This window comes from Xiphias gladius, chromosome 1 (assembly GCF_016859285.1).
Source record: "Xiphias gladius isolate SHS-SW01 ecotype Sanya breed wild chromosome 1, ASM1685928v1, whole genome shotgun sequence".
NCBI lineage: Eukaryota > Metazoa > Chordata > Actinopteri > Istiophoriformes > Xiphiidae > Xiphias > Xiphias gladius.
In genome coordinates, this window is record NC_053400.1 from 34,610,546 (window position 1) to 34,628,995 (window position 18,450).

Sequence of the window (18,450 nt, forward strand, 5' to 3'; positions counted from 1 at the left end):
TGCAAGAAGGTGAGTACGCGCCCGCGTGAGCCGGTAAACCTGCTACTGAGCAGCTGCGGCGGCGGCGGCGGCGCGTTGACCCGGTCTCTCTGGCTGTTTCAGGGGGAGATCGGCAGGGAGATGTACATCATTAAACAGGGGGAGGTTCAGGTGGTGGGCGGTCCCGATCTGCAGACGGTGTTTGTCACCATCAGAGCCGGCTCAGTGTTCGGAGAGATCAGGTCAGAGCTGCTTCCTGTCATCCTATTAACCAATTTAGAGTCTGCATGTGGGACAGGGCTGCTCGCAGTCTGTCTGCGGGTCACTGCGACGCTTGGGTCGGGACTGAAATAGTCCGTCGGCTACTGGGTGGACAACGAATGAATTATTCGTGGTCTCCAGAGGATCGGTCCGGAAGACAGGGGCGACTTTTCCCCCGATGCCACGACAGGTCAAAATTTAGCCCAACTTTCTGATAAGGAACCGTTTAGAAAGGCTCTGTAGGCTGTGATTACTTTCTTTAGTATCGTTGATAAATCATTTACTAATGTTTCATGGATCATTTATCAGGCATCAATAAGAACAACTTCCGGGTTGCCAGGTTGCGGAAAATCCCCCTCCAACACGACACGTGCTTTTCGTCTCTTTAATTCATCAGGGAGACGTCTGCAGTGGCCCACTTATCTTCTGGACAACAGCTGGATGACATCTGGATCCATTTCAAATCCATTTATAAACTAATTATTAACATTTACAAAAAGGGGAAATGACCGTTATGATTTCAGCTGGACTTTAAATCACCGTTCACGTGCGGTTTTCTCCGAAATATACACGACGTCTGACAGCTCTCTCCTCTCTCTGATTGGCCAGTTTGTTGGCGGGAGGTGGAGGGAACCGACGTACCGCCAACGTAAAGGCGCACGGATTCGCCAACCTCTTCATCCTGGACAAGAAGGACCTGGCGGAGATCCTGGTGCACTACCCGGAGTCCCAGAAACTGCTCCGCAAGAAGGCGAAGTAAGGCCGGGCCCCGTCACAGGGATCATCGACCCCACTCTGTCGGTCCCCATACACCACACTGACGGTTTTCCCAGGTCGAACAAAGACAGGTCAATGTGATTGGTCCAGCCGGTGAAGTGCTGACCATTTCTGTTCTTTACTTTTCCAGATCTTTTTGCAGTATTCAGACAGTAATAAACAAGTATCTGTTGGGATTGTGAGAGTTTGTGAGGATCCACAGATACATTAAAGACAACTGTTCCACAGCCTGGTTCCATCCATGTGTGAAGACTCTCAGGCGTAACATTAAATAGCTTTAGCCAAAAGCTCAGCACAGCAGATCTGTGGGACATGACACACGAGCTGGATGAACAGGCGCTCGCCCGGCGCTTCAGCCCAAAAAGTCGTCCAGCGTCTGGGTCTGTTTCCACGTTGTGCGTCCCACTGCACGTGCTCATTACCGTTTCCCCCGCTGGCCCATTTACACTGAGACGTCATTCAAGTAAAAACAATTCCTCGGGCTCTGAGAAGGTTTTATAACGATGAAACCCACATAGCAGAGACGGCAAATAATCGGCGTCTCTTTTATCATAAAGGTCCGTGGGGAAAATCGGGAGATTTTTGCGCCGCAGTAGCACGAGCCACGACGGGGCCAGATTAGCAGCGGGATTCATCTGAATTCACCCGCGACTTGTGCCCAGCGCCGGGTTCCCGTTGTAGCAGCTGGATGTGGTCTGAGCCCTCTGGGTCGTGCCGACTCTTCTGTGTGAGCCAGGAGAGAATATATCAGTTGGCCTGCGTAACTTGGACTTGTCTTCACCTTTTATTTTTAAGCCTATGATCTTTTTTTATGGAGAACGTTCATTTTACAACTTTACACATACCAACGATGAACTGAGAACCGAGAGAACGTCTCCAGTCTGAAATACGTCAGATGATTTTTAATAAACTGGTGGAGGCTTTTGCAGAGAGGAAGGAGAACAGATTCCACAGCTCATGGTGTGAATCCACGCAGCTCTGTGATCGATACTTATTGATAAATATCAGCTCCTGACAGTATCAGGTTTTCGGTGAGGTGCTTGGCGGCTGCCAGTTATAACTCAGGTTTGGCTTTGGAGGAAATGCAGCGTTAGTTTCATTCTTTGACAGTCACGTCACTGTTCACGCTGTTGCGTCCAGTGTGTGGTTTCCCTGCAGCTAATACATCAGACAGGCGCCGTGTGGCTGCTCCGGAGTGATATCTGAAAAGCGGGAAGAATCGTTAGCGTCAGGAGCGTGTTGGCCTCCATGCTGTTATTCGTTCACGCTTGTGGTTTGAATGCAGCGTGCTACTGCGTTTAATAGCGCGACCGGTGACCGTAACCTAGTTGTATTGACGATGGTTCTTATGTGAATATAGAGGGTAGAAATTGCTCCAGCAAGAAAAATCACACGGGAGCTGTTGAAATTCCTGCGTGAGGATCTGTAAAGAGGTTCAGCAGCCTCGCTCTAATTTGGTTCTTCCATCAATGACGAAGTCAATTGGAAATTTCACTTTTAAGCCCTGATAGATAATAATAATCAAAAGCGCAGACAGTTTCTTTCATCTGGTGCCGAACCGCTTCCTCTGCCCTCCTTCCGTCTCCGTCTGATCTCCGTCTTCTGTCCTGAACAGGATTAGACCGGCCTCTAATCTGCTCACTCGGGTCACTCTGCTTCTTGCTGCAGACTGTGGGAGAATTGGATCAGATCAGTGCCGCGATCCTCCCGCTGGGCTCAGTCAGATCATGCTGCTGCAGCAGAGCGGGTGGATGTGCTGGAGGTGCTGCAGGTGTTGATAAGGGACCGCCGTAGTTTCACAGCGACACTGAGCGCTAACAGTTTTTATGTCTGTACTTTGTGTTTCTCTGTTCACGTTGTCCACGTTCCCCTTTGACCCGTCACCGTGTCTCTGCGTTTGTACAGGAAAATGCTGACGAAGGACAAGAAGCCGGATGAGAAGGACGGCAGTAAAGAGGTGGTGGTGGTCATCCCGCCCAGACCGGACACACCCAAAATGTTCAAGGCGGCGCTGGAGGTGACGAAGCAGGCGGGAATAGAGGGAACCTTCGCCAAACTGAAGAAGGCCTACAAACCGTCCGAGAGCACGGCAGAGGTACAACACATAGGACACATCAGAAGGAAATGTTTCGTTTGATTGTTCACTTAAAGGGAGGTTTTCAGTTTTCCGTATTTTTCCACCAGTGAAATAGGTTCATCATAAAACATCTAATAATAAGAAATAATAACAACTAAAGAAAAACTTTGATCGTGCAGATAAAAACAGAGCGTAGTTTTGAGGGATTATAACAATCATTATTAGACTAATGGATTTGTCTCATGAAAATGTGAAAAATCTAAAAGGAAGATGTTGGTGTGATGTCCATCCGTTTGTAGTGTTTCATCCTCAGGCACATTTTTAGGCTCTTTCCTTCTGTTACACAAAGAAAATATGAAAAAACACAGAACCTTAAACTGCAACTTCTCTTGACTGCAGAGCTGGTAGAGGATTTTTTTTTCATTGTCACTGATGGATTGTTTCAGATCGAGCAACACTTTCTGTTTTCATCTGGGAGATTTATTGAATGTTCTTCTCACGGCCATATAGGACACTGTTACCCATTGGACACTGTCACCCGTTGGATATATTTAGATCTAAAGCGCTTGAGCCTTGTGTCGTCCGGTAAACCGAATATTTTTGTGTTGTGAGAATGAATATCTGGATATTTGTTCGGTTTGACGCAGCAGGTCTCAGGACTCCGACCTGTGACTGATCTGAAACATGATTTCTACCGTTTGTTTCTCTGTGCTGACACAAGACATTTATCCAAACGCTGCTGGTCAAACACAGATGATGGAAAGGGTTCGCTCTGAGGAAAACACTGCACAGTGCTGTACTTATTTACACTATATCTGTTTACTGTGTAGATACTAGATAATTATAATAATCATTCAGGTCAATGTTTCGATTAGTTTCCCAGCATCTCAATATCATAGCTACAGCTTTTTAAATGCCAGATTCTCCTGACCACGTGTCCTCCAAACGAATCCTGCATGGATTAGTTCAATACTGTCTAATATAGAAAGGAAAAATAGTTTCAGAGGCAAACTGTATAAAGCCAGGCTCCTTGTGTGTTTGAATCAAATTTGTAAACCAAGACCAAATTTTTCCAGGTCTAAAGAGTTACTGATAGTTTGCTGACATTTAAACAAATGATTCAAAATCAACCAGACATCTTAGTATTAATTAGTTCTACAGTTTTTTTTTATCAAATCAAATTGGTGGACTTCATAAGTTCCACATTGCATTAAACAGTCGAAAATGTCAAAGCCGTAACATTCACAGCTGGTTTATAGGGAAGTTTTGGATTTCAGATAGTTGCTATAGCTTCAAAAAGAAAAGTGTCCTTTAAAGCTCCGTGTTGAAGTTCACGTCAACACGGAGCGTTTCTTCACGGGAAGGAAGCTGTTAGAGGAGGGACGGAAAAAAGAAAATACGCCCAACAGGCTAAAATCCATTCGGGCCTGATCAACAAAGGGAAGGAAAGAAGAACAGAAGCCAGGAAAGAAGGGATGAGGAAGGAAAAAAGGAAAGGGATAGGATGGAAGGAAGAAATGAAGGAGGGAAGAAGAAGGTAGAAAGGAAGCTAGGAAAAGGAAAGTAGAGAGGAAGGAAGAGGAAGGTAGAAAGGAAGGAAGCAAATAATGAAGTAAGAAAGAAGGCGAGGAAGAAAGAGGGAAGGAAGAGGAAGTTGGAAAGGAAGGAAAAAAGGAGAAGGAAAGAAAAAGCAAGGAGGATTGACAGGAAGGGAAGATGGATGTAAGAAAGAAAGAAAGAAACAGACAAAGTCTTCCACTCCACTCCATCTCCTCCTTTTTGTCCCTCCCAGGATCCCTCCTCCATCTCTCCGGTCCCCCCTCCCTCTCCGACGCACCGGCGCTCTCCGATTCCTCTCGCTCCGGTTCGGGACGACGACGACACGGTGGCAGAGACGGCCGACTCCTGCGTCATCATCAGGATGACGCCGCGAGAGCAAGGAGAGGAGCTGCTCACTGTGGAGGTGACGTCCCGGGAGGAGGACGCAGAGGCGAAGGAGAGGGGGGAGGCTGAGGAGGAGTGATTCGACGGGAGGCCGCCATCCTCGCAGGAAAGGTGTTCCTCCTCAACCACCTGCCGCGTCTTCTTCTACAGCAGTCAATGAGTCCCTCTGAGAGGGGGGAGGGGTTTCGGGTGGAGGTGGATGGAAGAACACGAAGCCCCGGTGCATTCTGGTCTCACAAACTGTTCTCTGTTTCTTCTTCTGGTGGTTTTCTCCCTGTGTAGTTGTTAAATGACAGCGCGACGCGTGTTTTCCTTCTCCGGCTTTAGGCGCATTCCGCGTTTGTGGAAAACAGAAGCTGAAGGAAAACACCAGTGGGCTCTATCTTTGTGAAGCTGGCGTGGGCGGCGCAGATCACAGTCAAGCGTGCCAGGGGCCAAACATGTTATTACTATCATAGCTTATACGTGGGCGTGCTGGAGGTTGTGACCGTCGAGGCCAATCACATTCGCCGCTCTCACCCCCTTCAAACACAGGATTCTTCCTGCAGCGACGCACTGACGGCTTGTTTTCCTCAGAGGAAACTTGTTGTCCAGGACGAACACAGTTTCAGATGTGAAAACAACGGCTCAAATACGCTGAATGAAGACTCTTTCTTGACTTGAATTCCCTTTTTCATGCACGTCGGGCACCTCGACGGTCTCACGGTAATCGTCACGTTTTCCATGCGTAACAGTGCATCGTTGTATCTGTCCTACGGCGAGCCGTAACCACCTGCTGTTAAATACCACCGCAGTGCAGTGAAAGTAGAATTAAAAGTGCGGTATCGTTTTTTTTAATGTTCTATTAGTTTTTCAAATTAGTTTAATTCAGTTTAATTGAACTGCAGATTCAGAAAATAACTGAAGGAACTGAAGGTAAATAAAAAGTCACCTGTTTCATACGGTAACATGAATGTGATCCTGGTATGATCCGGAAATAAATTACTTTTAAAAACGTAACCCGCCGAACACGCCGAGCTCCGGGTGTTTCGTCGTCCAGACCCGTTAAAAAAAAGGACGAGGCGCGCGCTGTTGCCCCGGTGACCCAGTGAGGAATCCTGAGGGAAAATTTTCAATAGATCTTAGAAGATGGAGGTTTCTGTGGTTAGCTATCTGCTTGTTGTGCAAAGTTTGACCTGCGGAGCATAATAGAGGCTTAGCAGCGTCAGTCCAGTCAGAGTCTGCAGACGGAACAGACACCTGCTGCCTTCAGACGGTCGTGAAGGGATCGTCAGCGTCAAGGAAAGGCCGTAAGGACCATCTACTAACTGTCATGGATTACAGAGCTGAGGAGAATCACTCATTAGTCTCTACCCTGACTGGCTGGCTGTCACTGATGCCTAAATCGGAGTAAAGCTTTTTTGTTTGCGCGGTAACTTGTCAGTTGGTTGAAAATTGAACATTAGAAGTGGAAAGAGGAACAAACCATGAGGTTTATTTTGGTGTGATTTCACCAAATAAGGTGACCAAAATGTTATGGGGCAAAAGCGCACTGAGCTCGCTAATTTCTAGCCACCGAGATCGCAGTGAGCTCCCGGATTGGCATCGCCACACCCTCTGCCACGCCTCGCCTCCCACTTAGGCGCATGGCGAGTCACCGAGATACCGACCAGCACAGTCTAGGAGATCGTCTCAGTGCAAAGCAGGAAAATACCGGCCTGCTGGTGCAACACTGAGTTCTGCTCCGTACACTCACACGAAAATAGAGCCCCACAAACTGGAAAAACAAGCTTACATATCTGAAAAAGGTTTTTCAAAGTTGGCGTTCCTTATTTTGTCTACCTCCCTCCTCCTGTAGTTTGTTTTTATATTCCTTTTTCATTCCCCTTCTCCTTTTCTTTCTCCCTTGTTTTCTCTTTTCCTTCCTTATTATGTTCACATGTTAACTCATTAGCTTTATAACATGGACTTGTGAAAATTTTGGGGATCTAAATACTGGGATCACAGGCCAGGGAAAGCTGAGAAATCCTCGGCGGCGATGGTTCGGGTGGACTCCAGTAATGATGCAGTTCCGTGTTTGACCACACCGACAGACTGCGCTGTTTCACCCATGTGAGCAAACACAACGAAAAACGGGGAGGCCGTGGCCGAAACAGCGAAATAAGTGCGTTTCGAAAGTTAAAGACGGACCACGGATTTCCCAGAGTCCTTAGCTTCTGTTCTGCAGCGCTGGGGCTTCTCAGTACAGCCACTGACTCACTGTGGCCTTCACTGAGCTGATTTTATTTTAGAAGCAGCTTCATGTTAAACAGTGATGATGATGATGTAGATGTCAGAGCCGCGTGATGACGTTGATGTTTTAGTTTTACCGACATAAAATGAGACCGAACGTATATTTGTCTCACATGTTAGTGGCCAGATCCATAGTGCTTGTTGATGAAACCGCTGAAAGCCGTGTGAAGATGACTGTGTTTCTCGGCCCCATCCCGCCGTGACCCGGTCCGCTGTTTGTTTCCTGTTTCCACTGTGAGCCGCTCGATAGCTGTCTGAAACAAACTGAGCTCTAATGGCTTTTAATGATTTCCCTCCACCAGTTTCCAGATCATTCAGGGGTCATCTCTCTGTGTGTGTGTGTGAGTGTGTGTGAGAGAGGAACAGGTTTCAGTCTGATCAGGATTTATTTGAAGGCCAGGATATTGTTTTAATGTTAAAAGGCCTGTCAAAACCAGCATCTACAGCAGCGAAATTTCACACCGAAATCAGTTCATTTCAAAGGGGCTGACTGTGATTAGTGGATCGGCTCGTGGGGGTGAAGTTAATCCGTGGGAATCTGTTGCGTCGAGGCCAAGCACAAAAATTCACAGCTCTGACCAACAGAGACAGTAAGGGCGCGCCGCTGAGTCAGTCTGTCACTTAGATGAAACTGTTGTTGAGAGATGTGTCGGGAGGATGACGAGCTAGAGCCGCGCACATTGTTTCCACAGAATTTGCTCTAAAACTACAGAAATATTGTAGCATCATTCACCTCCAGTCTTTTTTGATCCTTTACTGCTGCTAGAGGGCGCTGCCGAGCTTTCTGTTGAGCAAATAGAGAGCCGTGGGGAGACGTGTAGTAGCTCCCGAATATGGAAACGCTGGTGGTGTGTGTGTGTGTGTGTGTGTGTGTGTGTAACAGGAAAGGCTTCGGGAAGCAGAGGAAGCTCTCATTGTGTTGGTCTAAGCCGAAGGGGAAAGACAGAAAACAAGAAAAGGCGGTAAAAGCAGAAACAATGCAGAGTTGAGAGCTGCTGTTGAACACAGGAGGCTTCATCACCACTGCTGACCACTGAGAGTAGAAGAAGAAGAAGAACCGCGCAACCCCACGTATCTACTGGAGCTTGTAGTGCTGCTCTGCTGCCGTACGTCGACTCTAAACACCAGGATACGGAAGATTTAACGCATGTCCACTGAGGCGATGAAGGCACTGTAACATGTAAAAACAATTCAGTTTGTAAATAAAACGATTTAAAATGGACATGGTGTGTGTGAGTGCGGGCGTGTGTGTGTGTGTCTTTTGAAATGCAGACAAAAGGAAATTGTGATATGTCCACCGGGGGAGGGGGCGCCGCCATCTTGCGTCAGTGACATCATTTGGAGCCGGAGTCTGTGCAGTAGTGATCGCTGGGTCGAGAGGCTGCATCGAGGTCCCGCCCCTACGCCCGCCTGACTCATGGCGAGCACACACAGACACACACACTCACACACACAGACACGCACACGCACACACACACACACACACACACACAGACACGCACAAACACACACACACACACACAGACACGCACACGCACAAACACACAGACACACACACACACAGACAGACACGCACACACACACACACACAGACACGCACACACACACAGACACACACACACACAGCTGTCCATCAGGATGTCACAACCCCTTTTTATAGCATCAAACAACTAATTAAAACCAAACTTATCACAAAAACGACATTTGAACCTACATCAATGTGATAAGAGCTATGAAAAATGAGGGAAAGCATCTGTGGGAAAAATTGATTTGACACGTGCGATCAAGATGTTTTGGCTTCGCTGTCATGTCGTCCATCTTTTTGTCCAGTGATTGTTTCTGAGCTGTATCTGGAGTTGGCACATCACGTCCTTTGAGTGCGGGGTTGTAGGAAAGGAGTATCCTCCAGCTGCAGACTCAAGAACCCGGCGATGTTTGTCCACTTGCTGTTTTATTCATTTAATTCATTTGTCATTTTACAGAGTAAAAGGTGATAAATAGGTGGCAAAAGCTAGCCTCTGTCCAAAATTCAAAAATACACCTCCGGCACCTCTAAGGCTCAGTAATTAACATATTAAACCTCGTCTGGGTCAGATCTGGTACTATTGGAACCGTACAGAAACCGAAACCTGAGCTCATGGATGCACAGCTGTCTGTCACGCAACACCCCGGGAAACCACTAACGGTCGTTCTTACACTTACGAGTTAAACAGGTGAGATGCAACGCGTTAATTAGTTTACTTCAGAGGTGGGCCAGTAGTTTCCCCCGGCTTCCGGTCCTTATGCTAAGCTAAGCTAACCCACCCCTGACTCCAGCTCCAGTAACTCTCCACCTCAGCGTGTGGATCTGAAGAGGGAGAAGTGTGTGTGTGTGTGTGTGTCGGGGGGGGACGATATCTCTGGTTCTGGTGCATCAGTTCTGCTCTTTAGCTTAAACTTTACGTCACAAGTCCGAGAGTGAGGAGCGCCATGCTAAATCTGTCGAGAACTCTGTCCACACACAGACATGCGATGACATCCGTCTTCTTATCTAAGTCCTGAGCCAGAAAGCTAAAGCTAAAGTTTTTTTTTTTCAGACTATTCCTCTAAAACACTGAGGAATAAATCAGAAACTTGAGATTACAGTAAGAGCGCCCTTTAATGGCAGCTTCTATGTGAAGCTTGATCTGGTCGAAGGGGATAACAATGCCTGTAAACACGAGATCGTTTTCTTATGAGAAAGTGTCGCCAAGCTTCTCGCCCTTTGCACTTTAAGAACCGAGACAGCGTTTGGTTTAATGTGGTACTTCTGACGGTCCATCCTACGGATCCGTCCCGCCCTCGTCGCTCTGGAGTTCGCTGCTTTTTTCCCCTCGCCCATGCGCGCTCAGCACGCACGGCCCCCACATGTCCGACGGCCCCTGAATGCGGCACAGTCAGGCAGCAGTCTTGACTTTTTAGCGGCGGGGAGCAGCGGACCAGCGGGGCGACACACGGGTCCCGTGCCGCTGGAAAACCGGAGACTACCCGCGCCCGCAGCCCAGTTTTTAACTTCAGATTCGCATTTCACCGGCCGAACTCTTTACCCGGGAGAACCTGGGAGGAATTTACGGCGAGGAAACGGCGAGAAGAGGGGGAGGAGAAGGAGGGAGAGGAGTCGCTGCTTGGGACCAGAGGTAAGGAAAAGTTTGGTTTCTCCAAACTCTCTTTCCTTCGCGCTTTCGCGGCACAAAGCGTGGTTCTGGTGGTCGACGGGGACGCTGTCCCCCCCGCTGTCCCCGTGGCGTTGTTCGGCCGTTGTCCTTCAAATGAACCAGCGGTTGAAAGTGTCAAACGGAGCAGATCTGATTCACCTCGCTGTGTTTGACCGTCGGGCTCTTTTCATGCGGCCGTCCAGCAGTTTCCACCGCTTCAAAGCTCTTCTCTCCCCTCAGCGGTTTTCAGCCTCAACAAAAGAGCCTCGGCCTCACCTGGTCAACACACACGCACACACACACACACACAGACACACACACACACAGACACACACAGACACACACAGACACGCGCGCGCACAGACACACACGCACAGACACACACGCGCACTCACACACACACACACACACGCGCAGACACGCACAGACACACACACACGCACACACACACACACACACACACGCACGCACGCGTTCGTGTTCCTGTGGTAATGTCGGTTTCACGGCCGAAACGCAGCGATATTTACCGATCAATTCATCTAAAACTAGTCATAACGCAGGGACAATTTCTGACGAGTCCGTTGAATCCTTCCACTCCAGCGGCAACAAACGGTGAAAAGCAGAGAAATTGAACGTTAACAAAGTGCTCACTGACTTCGGTTACTCAATTAATAGTCGACCAGTCATTGTGGCACTTAAACAAATAATTTTCATCATCGATTAGGTCTCGGGTGGCGTCTTCAGATGCGTAGTTTCACCCCGCCACCGTCTTAAACCCGAAGACACTCAGTCTACCTCCGGACGAGACGGCGAAGAGCAGGAACTTCTCACCTCAGAACCTCAGACCATCAAATGTTTGGTCGTTTTTTTTCTTGGAAAATGACCTAAATGACTGATCCACTTCCCAAGAGTGTTTCTGGCTCATTTTTCTGTGGAGCGACTAATAGATTAACCAAATAATCAGTTGCAGCCACGTTTTTTTAGTCTATGAAATGTCAGAAAACTGTTTCTCCGAGTCCAAGCTAACACCTTCAAATGTTTAGTTCTGTCCGACCAACAGCCCGAAACCCGAAGATGCAAAACGCAGAGAAGCAGAAGAAATTCACATTTGAGAAGCCGCCACCAGTGAGCGTTTGACATTTCTGCTTCATAAAAGACTAAATGAGGTGCATTGATTAGTCGATAGATGACCAGTTATTTCGGCATTAAATCAAGGGCGCGAACTTTTTAACATCCATTAAAGCTGCATTAATCCACATGTTCATATTCCATTGGTAAATATGTGTAATGTGACTGCTGTCACTTGCTGTGAAAGACCCACATCCCCTGAGCTCTCTGAGCTTTTTAGCCTCTCTTAGCTCCTAGTTTTGGTTCTCCTGCACGTTTCCTGCCTGGGTCACTCTTGGCTGTTCAAACAAGCTCTGGTAAACCCGCCGTACACCACCTCTCATTAGCCACAGTAATACAGCAAGCGAGCACAGTTTATTCAAGGGGAAAGGTTCGACCGCGGGCTGCTGATTTGAAATCCTTCCGACTGAGGATTTCGGGTCAGCTGTTTACGTGGGATCTGGTTCAACGCGGTCTGGTGTTTACATGCGCTGACGCATTTGGTAGGAACATTTGTGTGACACTCAAAAGTGATGCGTACGTCATGCGTGGACAAAACGCACGTCCCCGCGCATTTACGTTAAGACGGAGGACATGCAGCCAGAAAGTAACCAGGTCACATCGTTTACACGGTACAGTATTTCTTTTGATGGGTTCATGAGACGGTTTAAACGACCCCTCTGCAACGGATCGGTTTGGGCCTGTTTATTCTGATTGAAGGTGTTGATATGAATCATTTTTATTCTGTTTGGGCTTTTAAACCGATTGTAATCAGAATATTAGGCTCCATGTAAAAGTGCCTACTGACTCCTGTCTTGTAACTGTCTGTAACCTGTTCCTCTTTTGTGGAACAGTTTTTACTCGGACGGAGGAGGTTAGATAAAAGTGGTACGACACAGCTAAGATGCTACGATTGCTTCCTCCATTTTGGACTCTCTGGCTCTCCGTCCACTCGCAGGTCAGCTTTGTCGAGATGGACTGCTATTGGATTTAGTGGCACCTAGTGGTGAGGTTGCAAGCACCTGAATACCCCTCACCCCGGGTAGGAGAACCTACGGTGGCCTCTCTAGAGCCAGTGTTTTGTTGGTCCGTTCTGGGCTACTGTAGAACCAGGGCGGGCTCCGTGGAAGCAGACCCGCTCCCTACGTAGGTGTGAAGGGCCTGTTCATTTCAGGGGATTATACACTAATGAAAACGTCAGTCTGAAGTTTATATTCCATTTCTATCAATAGATCCCCCCAAGTCCTGCACACTGGTCCGTTAACACTGGAAACAAGGCTGGTTCTTTTTTTTTGGTGAACGTCAGAACTCACCTGTCACCTGTCCTGTCATTCCTTTAAGTAACCTATCGGACACTAAACCCAGTTTTAATCCTAAACCTAAACCCAAGATTAAATTTTAAGCAACACATTGACGAAGTGAGTAGCTGCTGAACGTCCTCACTCTGCAGGACTTATGTGTTTTTCCTGTTCTCATGAGGACATTTGGGATACAGACAGACTCCCTGGTTTCCCGTCGTCTGTGTGTGTGTGTGTGTGTGTGTGTCGGCCTGCACTGTTGTGGTTTGAATCACTGCAGGGATGATGACAGTAAGATCAGTGTGTTTGGTTCAGGAGGCGGCCGGCCGGCAGGGTGGAGTCTGCACCGACCGACTGCTCCACAGAAGAGTTTCTATAAATAAACTGTTTTTTCTCTCTGTTATCACCGAGGCAGAGCGGCAGCCACATCACTGACGAAGTGCCGATCGGATATTTTACCCACGTGGAAGCAGCATTAACTAAAGTCCTTCAGTCTGGTTGTTTATTTCTTTTAACTGGAGGAATCATATTGACACATTCAACCGAAAACATGAAAAAAGTGTTAGAGAAAGTGTTAAAATTTAAGATTTCCCGTTGAGAAACATGAAAATATTCTGTTTTGAATAATACTGAGTAAAGCTAGACCGTTAAATTGTCCCACATTAGGTTATTGCTTGTGCGTGTCTGTGTCCATGCTCGGTTTGTATCTGGGTCAAACCCTCATTAACGAAACAAACCTGAGGGAACCGACCAAGATTGTGTGCTTATCAACTCGGTCCCATTCACTTGACGTAGAAATACCTTGCAGCCCCGAATCACTGTTGAATGATGTAGGGCTGTGCTCTCCCGTCAGACCGGTTGACTGGTTGGTCGAAACGCTCTCGTCTGACCGAATTCCCATTCGCCGGTGTTACTTTCATACGGAGAAAGCGCTACATCAACAGCCTTCCAGGATGAATCCGTTATGTACCGCGGCCCGTGAACATGACGGAGACCTGATGTGTTTTGTGCCGGGATCACCAGTTGACACAGTTCTGTTTTCAGAAATCCCGTGAGCGTGGGCTGGTGCTCGCTGGTCGGGTCTGAGTCTGGTTGTTATCATTTCAGTATCAAATAATCATGTGGATGATTCTCTCTTGTCATTACCAACATCTACGTATTTTGTCTGCTGATTTGACCGCTGTGGAAATGTACACTGGAAACCCCCACATCCTCCTGAACATATCCAACAGCTATAGTTGCTCTTGTTCTGTAAAAGCAAAGCGGGCTACAACACTATCTGTAAAAAGTGTCGGCAGTGGGACAAAATCCCTACAATACCTTTTTGAAAGAATAAAAACATCTGTTCCGTCCTGCAAAGACAAAATGCAGCGACAGCATTTTCAGCCAAAACTGAGTTAAGACCAGAATGTGACTCTCTGACATGTCACCATAAAGTGGGTACTGCTCTCTGCCTTTGTACGGTTGTATAACCGCTGGTCAGCTGGCGGGAGGCAGCTAGGCTAATGGCTAGGCTAATGCAAGGTCATTACATTACACGCTCAAGCCCCCCCCCCCAGCTTCCTCCCAGTCTCCAGGCAGTGGTGACATTTTCCTTTATAAACGGTTGTTTCGAGAGCAGTTTGTTCAAATCGCAGCAAACCTGCACTTTTGCACCAAAGCCTTCACGTACGCTACCTATAAGAAATGAGGTTTGTTCGCTGGTATTGGGCTAACGTGGGTTTTTAACAGGTCCTCTCTCTGATCAGCTGGGTTTCCTCTGCTGCAGCTGTTTCTGCTTTACATGGTCTGTCTCTGTAACAAACACATACCGGCAGCAGTCAGCCCGTCCTCACAGATACCGGCTTCATTCACCCCAGCGGCTTCGCGGCAGCCACTCGGACAACATTAAACATTAACTGAGTGTTTACTGACTTCGGGGGCTGAACCACAGTCTTACTGTAGGTCTGAGTCACAGCTGCTGATAGCTGACATTTCCCTGTAGCTTGGTATGTTTTTTTTACGATGATAATGAGTCGGTGTTCCTTCTCCTTCTCTGTCAGGGGCTATGGCTGTGTTAGGACACATGCTGTAGGTGGCACAGTAAGTTCAGATGTCAGATGTCAGTCACGAGTTCAGACGTGGGCTAAATCTCAGAAAAGAATGCAGCAGCACGAGGTTTAGTCTCATCCGAGAAAATTTGATTTGCTGTTTCATAAACAGTCAGTTCGCCAGAGTTTGAAGAGGTTTGGAGCAGAAATCAGCAGGAGGAGAGAGGACTGTGTTATAAAAGCTGCGGGAAAAGCTTCAGATTGAGGACCTTGAAGGAGGTGAATCGATGAGCTCTGAAATCGAGAGTTTGTCTTAATGAAAAGGGACCTGTTATTACTTTTTTTAAAATGTCTGCGTTTTATTAGAAATGGAAACTGAAAAAAATTGAACCTCAGCGTTAAACTTTGTTAGCCGGCAGGTCGCACTAACATCAGCCAAAATAGAAGAAAGAAAATAGAGCGAGGTGGCCCAGCTGTTACTGACAGTTTTCAGGTGATTTCCCAAACTCGTAGATTTGTTATGTCCCAGTTTCCTTTGGCACATCTGGCACTCGACTTTTTGGGGCACAACGTTAAAACTTGTAACTGGTTTTAACGCTGTGGCTGATCGGTGTGAATGTGGCTGTGCTAAGAGTAGCACACTGTGAACGGAGGGGGTCGTGAACGTCTGAACCACATTTCCTCCCAATGCATCCGATAGTTGTCGAGATGTTTCAGTCCGGATCAAAGTGGCGGACTAACTGATGTTGCCGTCGACAGAGCCAGGTTGCCAGCATCGCTAAAAGTCTCCCCCTGCGTGTTCATAATGTCGGCGGGAGTCGGAATAGAGGATTCGTTTTGCCAGATGGAGTCTTAAAGGGGAACATGATGGGAGTTGTTACGCCCGCTAAAGGGTGTAGAGGTCTGACAGTTGGGACTGGGTGGTGCCTGGTATTTTATTTTCACAGTTGATGAGCATTTGATTTGCTTTTAACAGAGGAGCAGTCGCCCCAGGATGTAATGTTCAAACTGTCGAGTGTACCTAAGCAGGAGGTTCATGCTAACGATGTCCCCGTTAGGAACCCCTCTGAGATAAAAGCCACGACTTTTACCGTAACTTCAGTTTGACTTGCCAGAGTCTGCTCCCGACACAGGCCACAGCCGTCCACGTTTAAATCTTGTTCCACTGAGTCGACCAGAGTCGCCTGGTTTATATAAGATCTAGCGCTACCTCGCCGTTGGTTCGGTCTGACTGACGTGTAGGTAACCATTCAAACATTACCTGACTGATTATTGATGTCTTAGGTTTTAAAGTGCAAGTCTGGTGTTGTTATATGCTTTTGTTCTTGTCATTAAACCTCACGTTCAGACTCAAACCAACACTGACTGTCTCCGTCACGTCCTGCGATGAATCTGGTTCCTCTGAGCCTCAGAGCTCCACCGTCTCCAGAGACTTTTAAACCACATCAGTTGGACACGCTGTTGCTCTGGGTCACGTGTTCCTCCACCACCACGAACACACACACTGTAGTTTAGTTAGACTCAGCCCGTGCTCTATAGAGAGTCCGGTCTAGACCTGCTCAATATGAAAAGTGACCTGATATAAATCTTTCTGATTTGGTTGCTATATGAATAAAATTGAATTGAAATGGAATTGAACGCACACCGTCCTGCTGCCGCAAATGCTCACTACAGCACCAGATGTGGATTCATCCGCCGCTGAAAATAGTCCCCGACACACTCACTGTTTCCTCCTGGTTGTTTGATAAAAATCCACAGTGAGCAGCTGTTTTAGGAAAATGTCTGAAACTTTTTAAAGACTTACACCCGACTAACACATTGTCTGTTTGGCTCTGAGCGTGAGATTTGTTGACCATAAGAAAGATGAGGAATATCGGCAGGTATATACTTAATATTGACTCCCACTCACTCCTTTTATATATAGAAATAACTGTGAAATAACTTCCAGGAATAAAGATCATTTATATCAAAGGTCCCAAAATGTGGTCCCAGTTTTCTGTTTGGCCCCGGTAGACCTGCTTGCAAGTCTAGCTTTAAAATGAAACTATAGGCATGTGTCTTTAAAGCTTTACGTCTTCAGTAGGAACCAATGAGCTCGGAGCTGAGAGCCACAGACAGAGGAGGGACGGTGTTGAGAGACGGACCGACACACTGTCGGTTTGAGTCTGGACATGAGATCTGTCAACAAGAAGAATAATATAGATTATCACCAGACAGATGCTTAAATTAAATCCTGGAGTGGAAAAACATTTAGTTGAGCGTATCAACAACAAAGTCACTGATATTTTTGGTGTTTTCCTTTTAGGTCTTCTAGATATTTGTAGGTGGTAGGTTTCTGTTGGCTGGATGAATCTGTACTGATGAGGTTTTTGTTCTGTGTTTATGTATCTGCTGTTGGAGTTTGCCTTGTTTTATGAACTTGCTTTACTTGTCAGACGTGACTGACTGACTGACTGACTGACTGACTGACAGCCGACCCTGCTGTTTGGTTGTCAGACTGTGGCAGGACCTGCAGTGTGTTTGGGTGTGGTGACTGAATTCAACGTCTTTTTAAACACGGTGATCAGAGCTTCAGGGAGGCTGAAGTCAACGTGACACGACAGAAAATGAACCGTGATAATGCAGTGAAATACTGTAACTGTGGAAATTCAGGTTGTGTCAGCCACAATCTGCAGTCACGCGTGTGTGTGTGTGTGTGTGTGTGTGTGTGTGTGTGTGTGTGTGTGTGTGTGTGTGTGTGTGTGTGTGTGAGAGAGAGATTCTCAGCTGGGATAGCTCTGTTATGTAACACGTGTAAGTGATTAAAACCAGACGGCTGCTGACTTTCGGACCGATCCAGATGAGGCCAGCAGGGGGAGCTGTCGAGCCGGATCACCCATGATGCCGCAGGGCATCTGGCTGGATGCCGCCCTGCCGTCTGTGTGACGGTCGGGAAACCTCTCATCTGACCAAATATGAAAGAACATAGTTACTTATACTCACTGGAGTAAATCAAAGAGTATATATTAATGGACATGTGTTTTATTATCAGCAAAACTTTGCTCTGAACTGGAACAAAGTCAAAGGTCAAACATTGATGTCTGGGTTGAGAATGTGACAAACTGCGTTTATGAAGAAATCCGGAAGCCATTCAGTCTGTTTCAGACCCAATTAGATATTGGGTCGTGTGTGTAAAGGTAATGGAAGATATAACGTTTACATGAATATAATGTGCTTGTATGTAACGAGAGAGAAACGCAGGAAGTGAGATTTTCTTTTTTTCCCCCACGTTTGATTTTTGTGTGCTGCTCAAAAATAAAAATGTACGTTATATATCTTTAAATATGCTTTTTAACTTGTTGGGTTATGGGCAGACCTACTGTTTAATTCGGCCTATACCGATGATTATTAACAGCAATAATTTCATATTTTTGAGTTTCCTGAAATAATTGAGTCCATAAATAATAAATGATGTAACAGAGCTGTCCGTTTTGTTTCTACCATGAGAGGAAGAAGCTCTTTAAGGAAACGCTGAGAAAATATTAGCATGAGAA

The 18,450-nt window shown here is 46.9% G+C and overlaps 1 protein-coding gene across 4 annotated transcripts in view; it reads left to right on the top strand.

Annotated features, from left to right (window-relative positions):
* Positions 1-9,687: 9,687 nt before the first annotated feature.
* Positions 9,688-18,450, top strand: part of kifc3 (kinesin family member C3) — a 55,892-nt gene continuing 47,129 nt past the window's right edge. For 2 of the 4 annotated variants that reach the window (XM_040118133.1, XM_040118048.1), the window contains exon 1: positions 9,689-10,464. In XM_040118133.1, the coding sequence (XP_039974067.1) occupies positions 10,168-10,464 (297 nt within the window). In that variant the 5' untranslated portion in view covers positions 9,689-10,167. Of the gene's footprint in view, positions 10,465-18,450 lie in introns of all 4 variants that reach the window. The other 2 variants (XM_040117965.1, XM_040118220.1) reach the window with 2 other exon arrangements.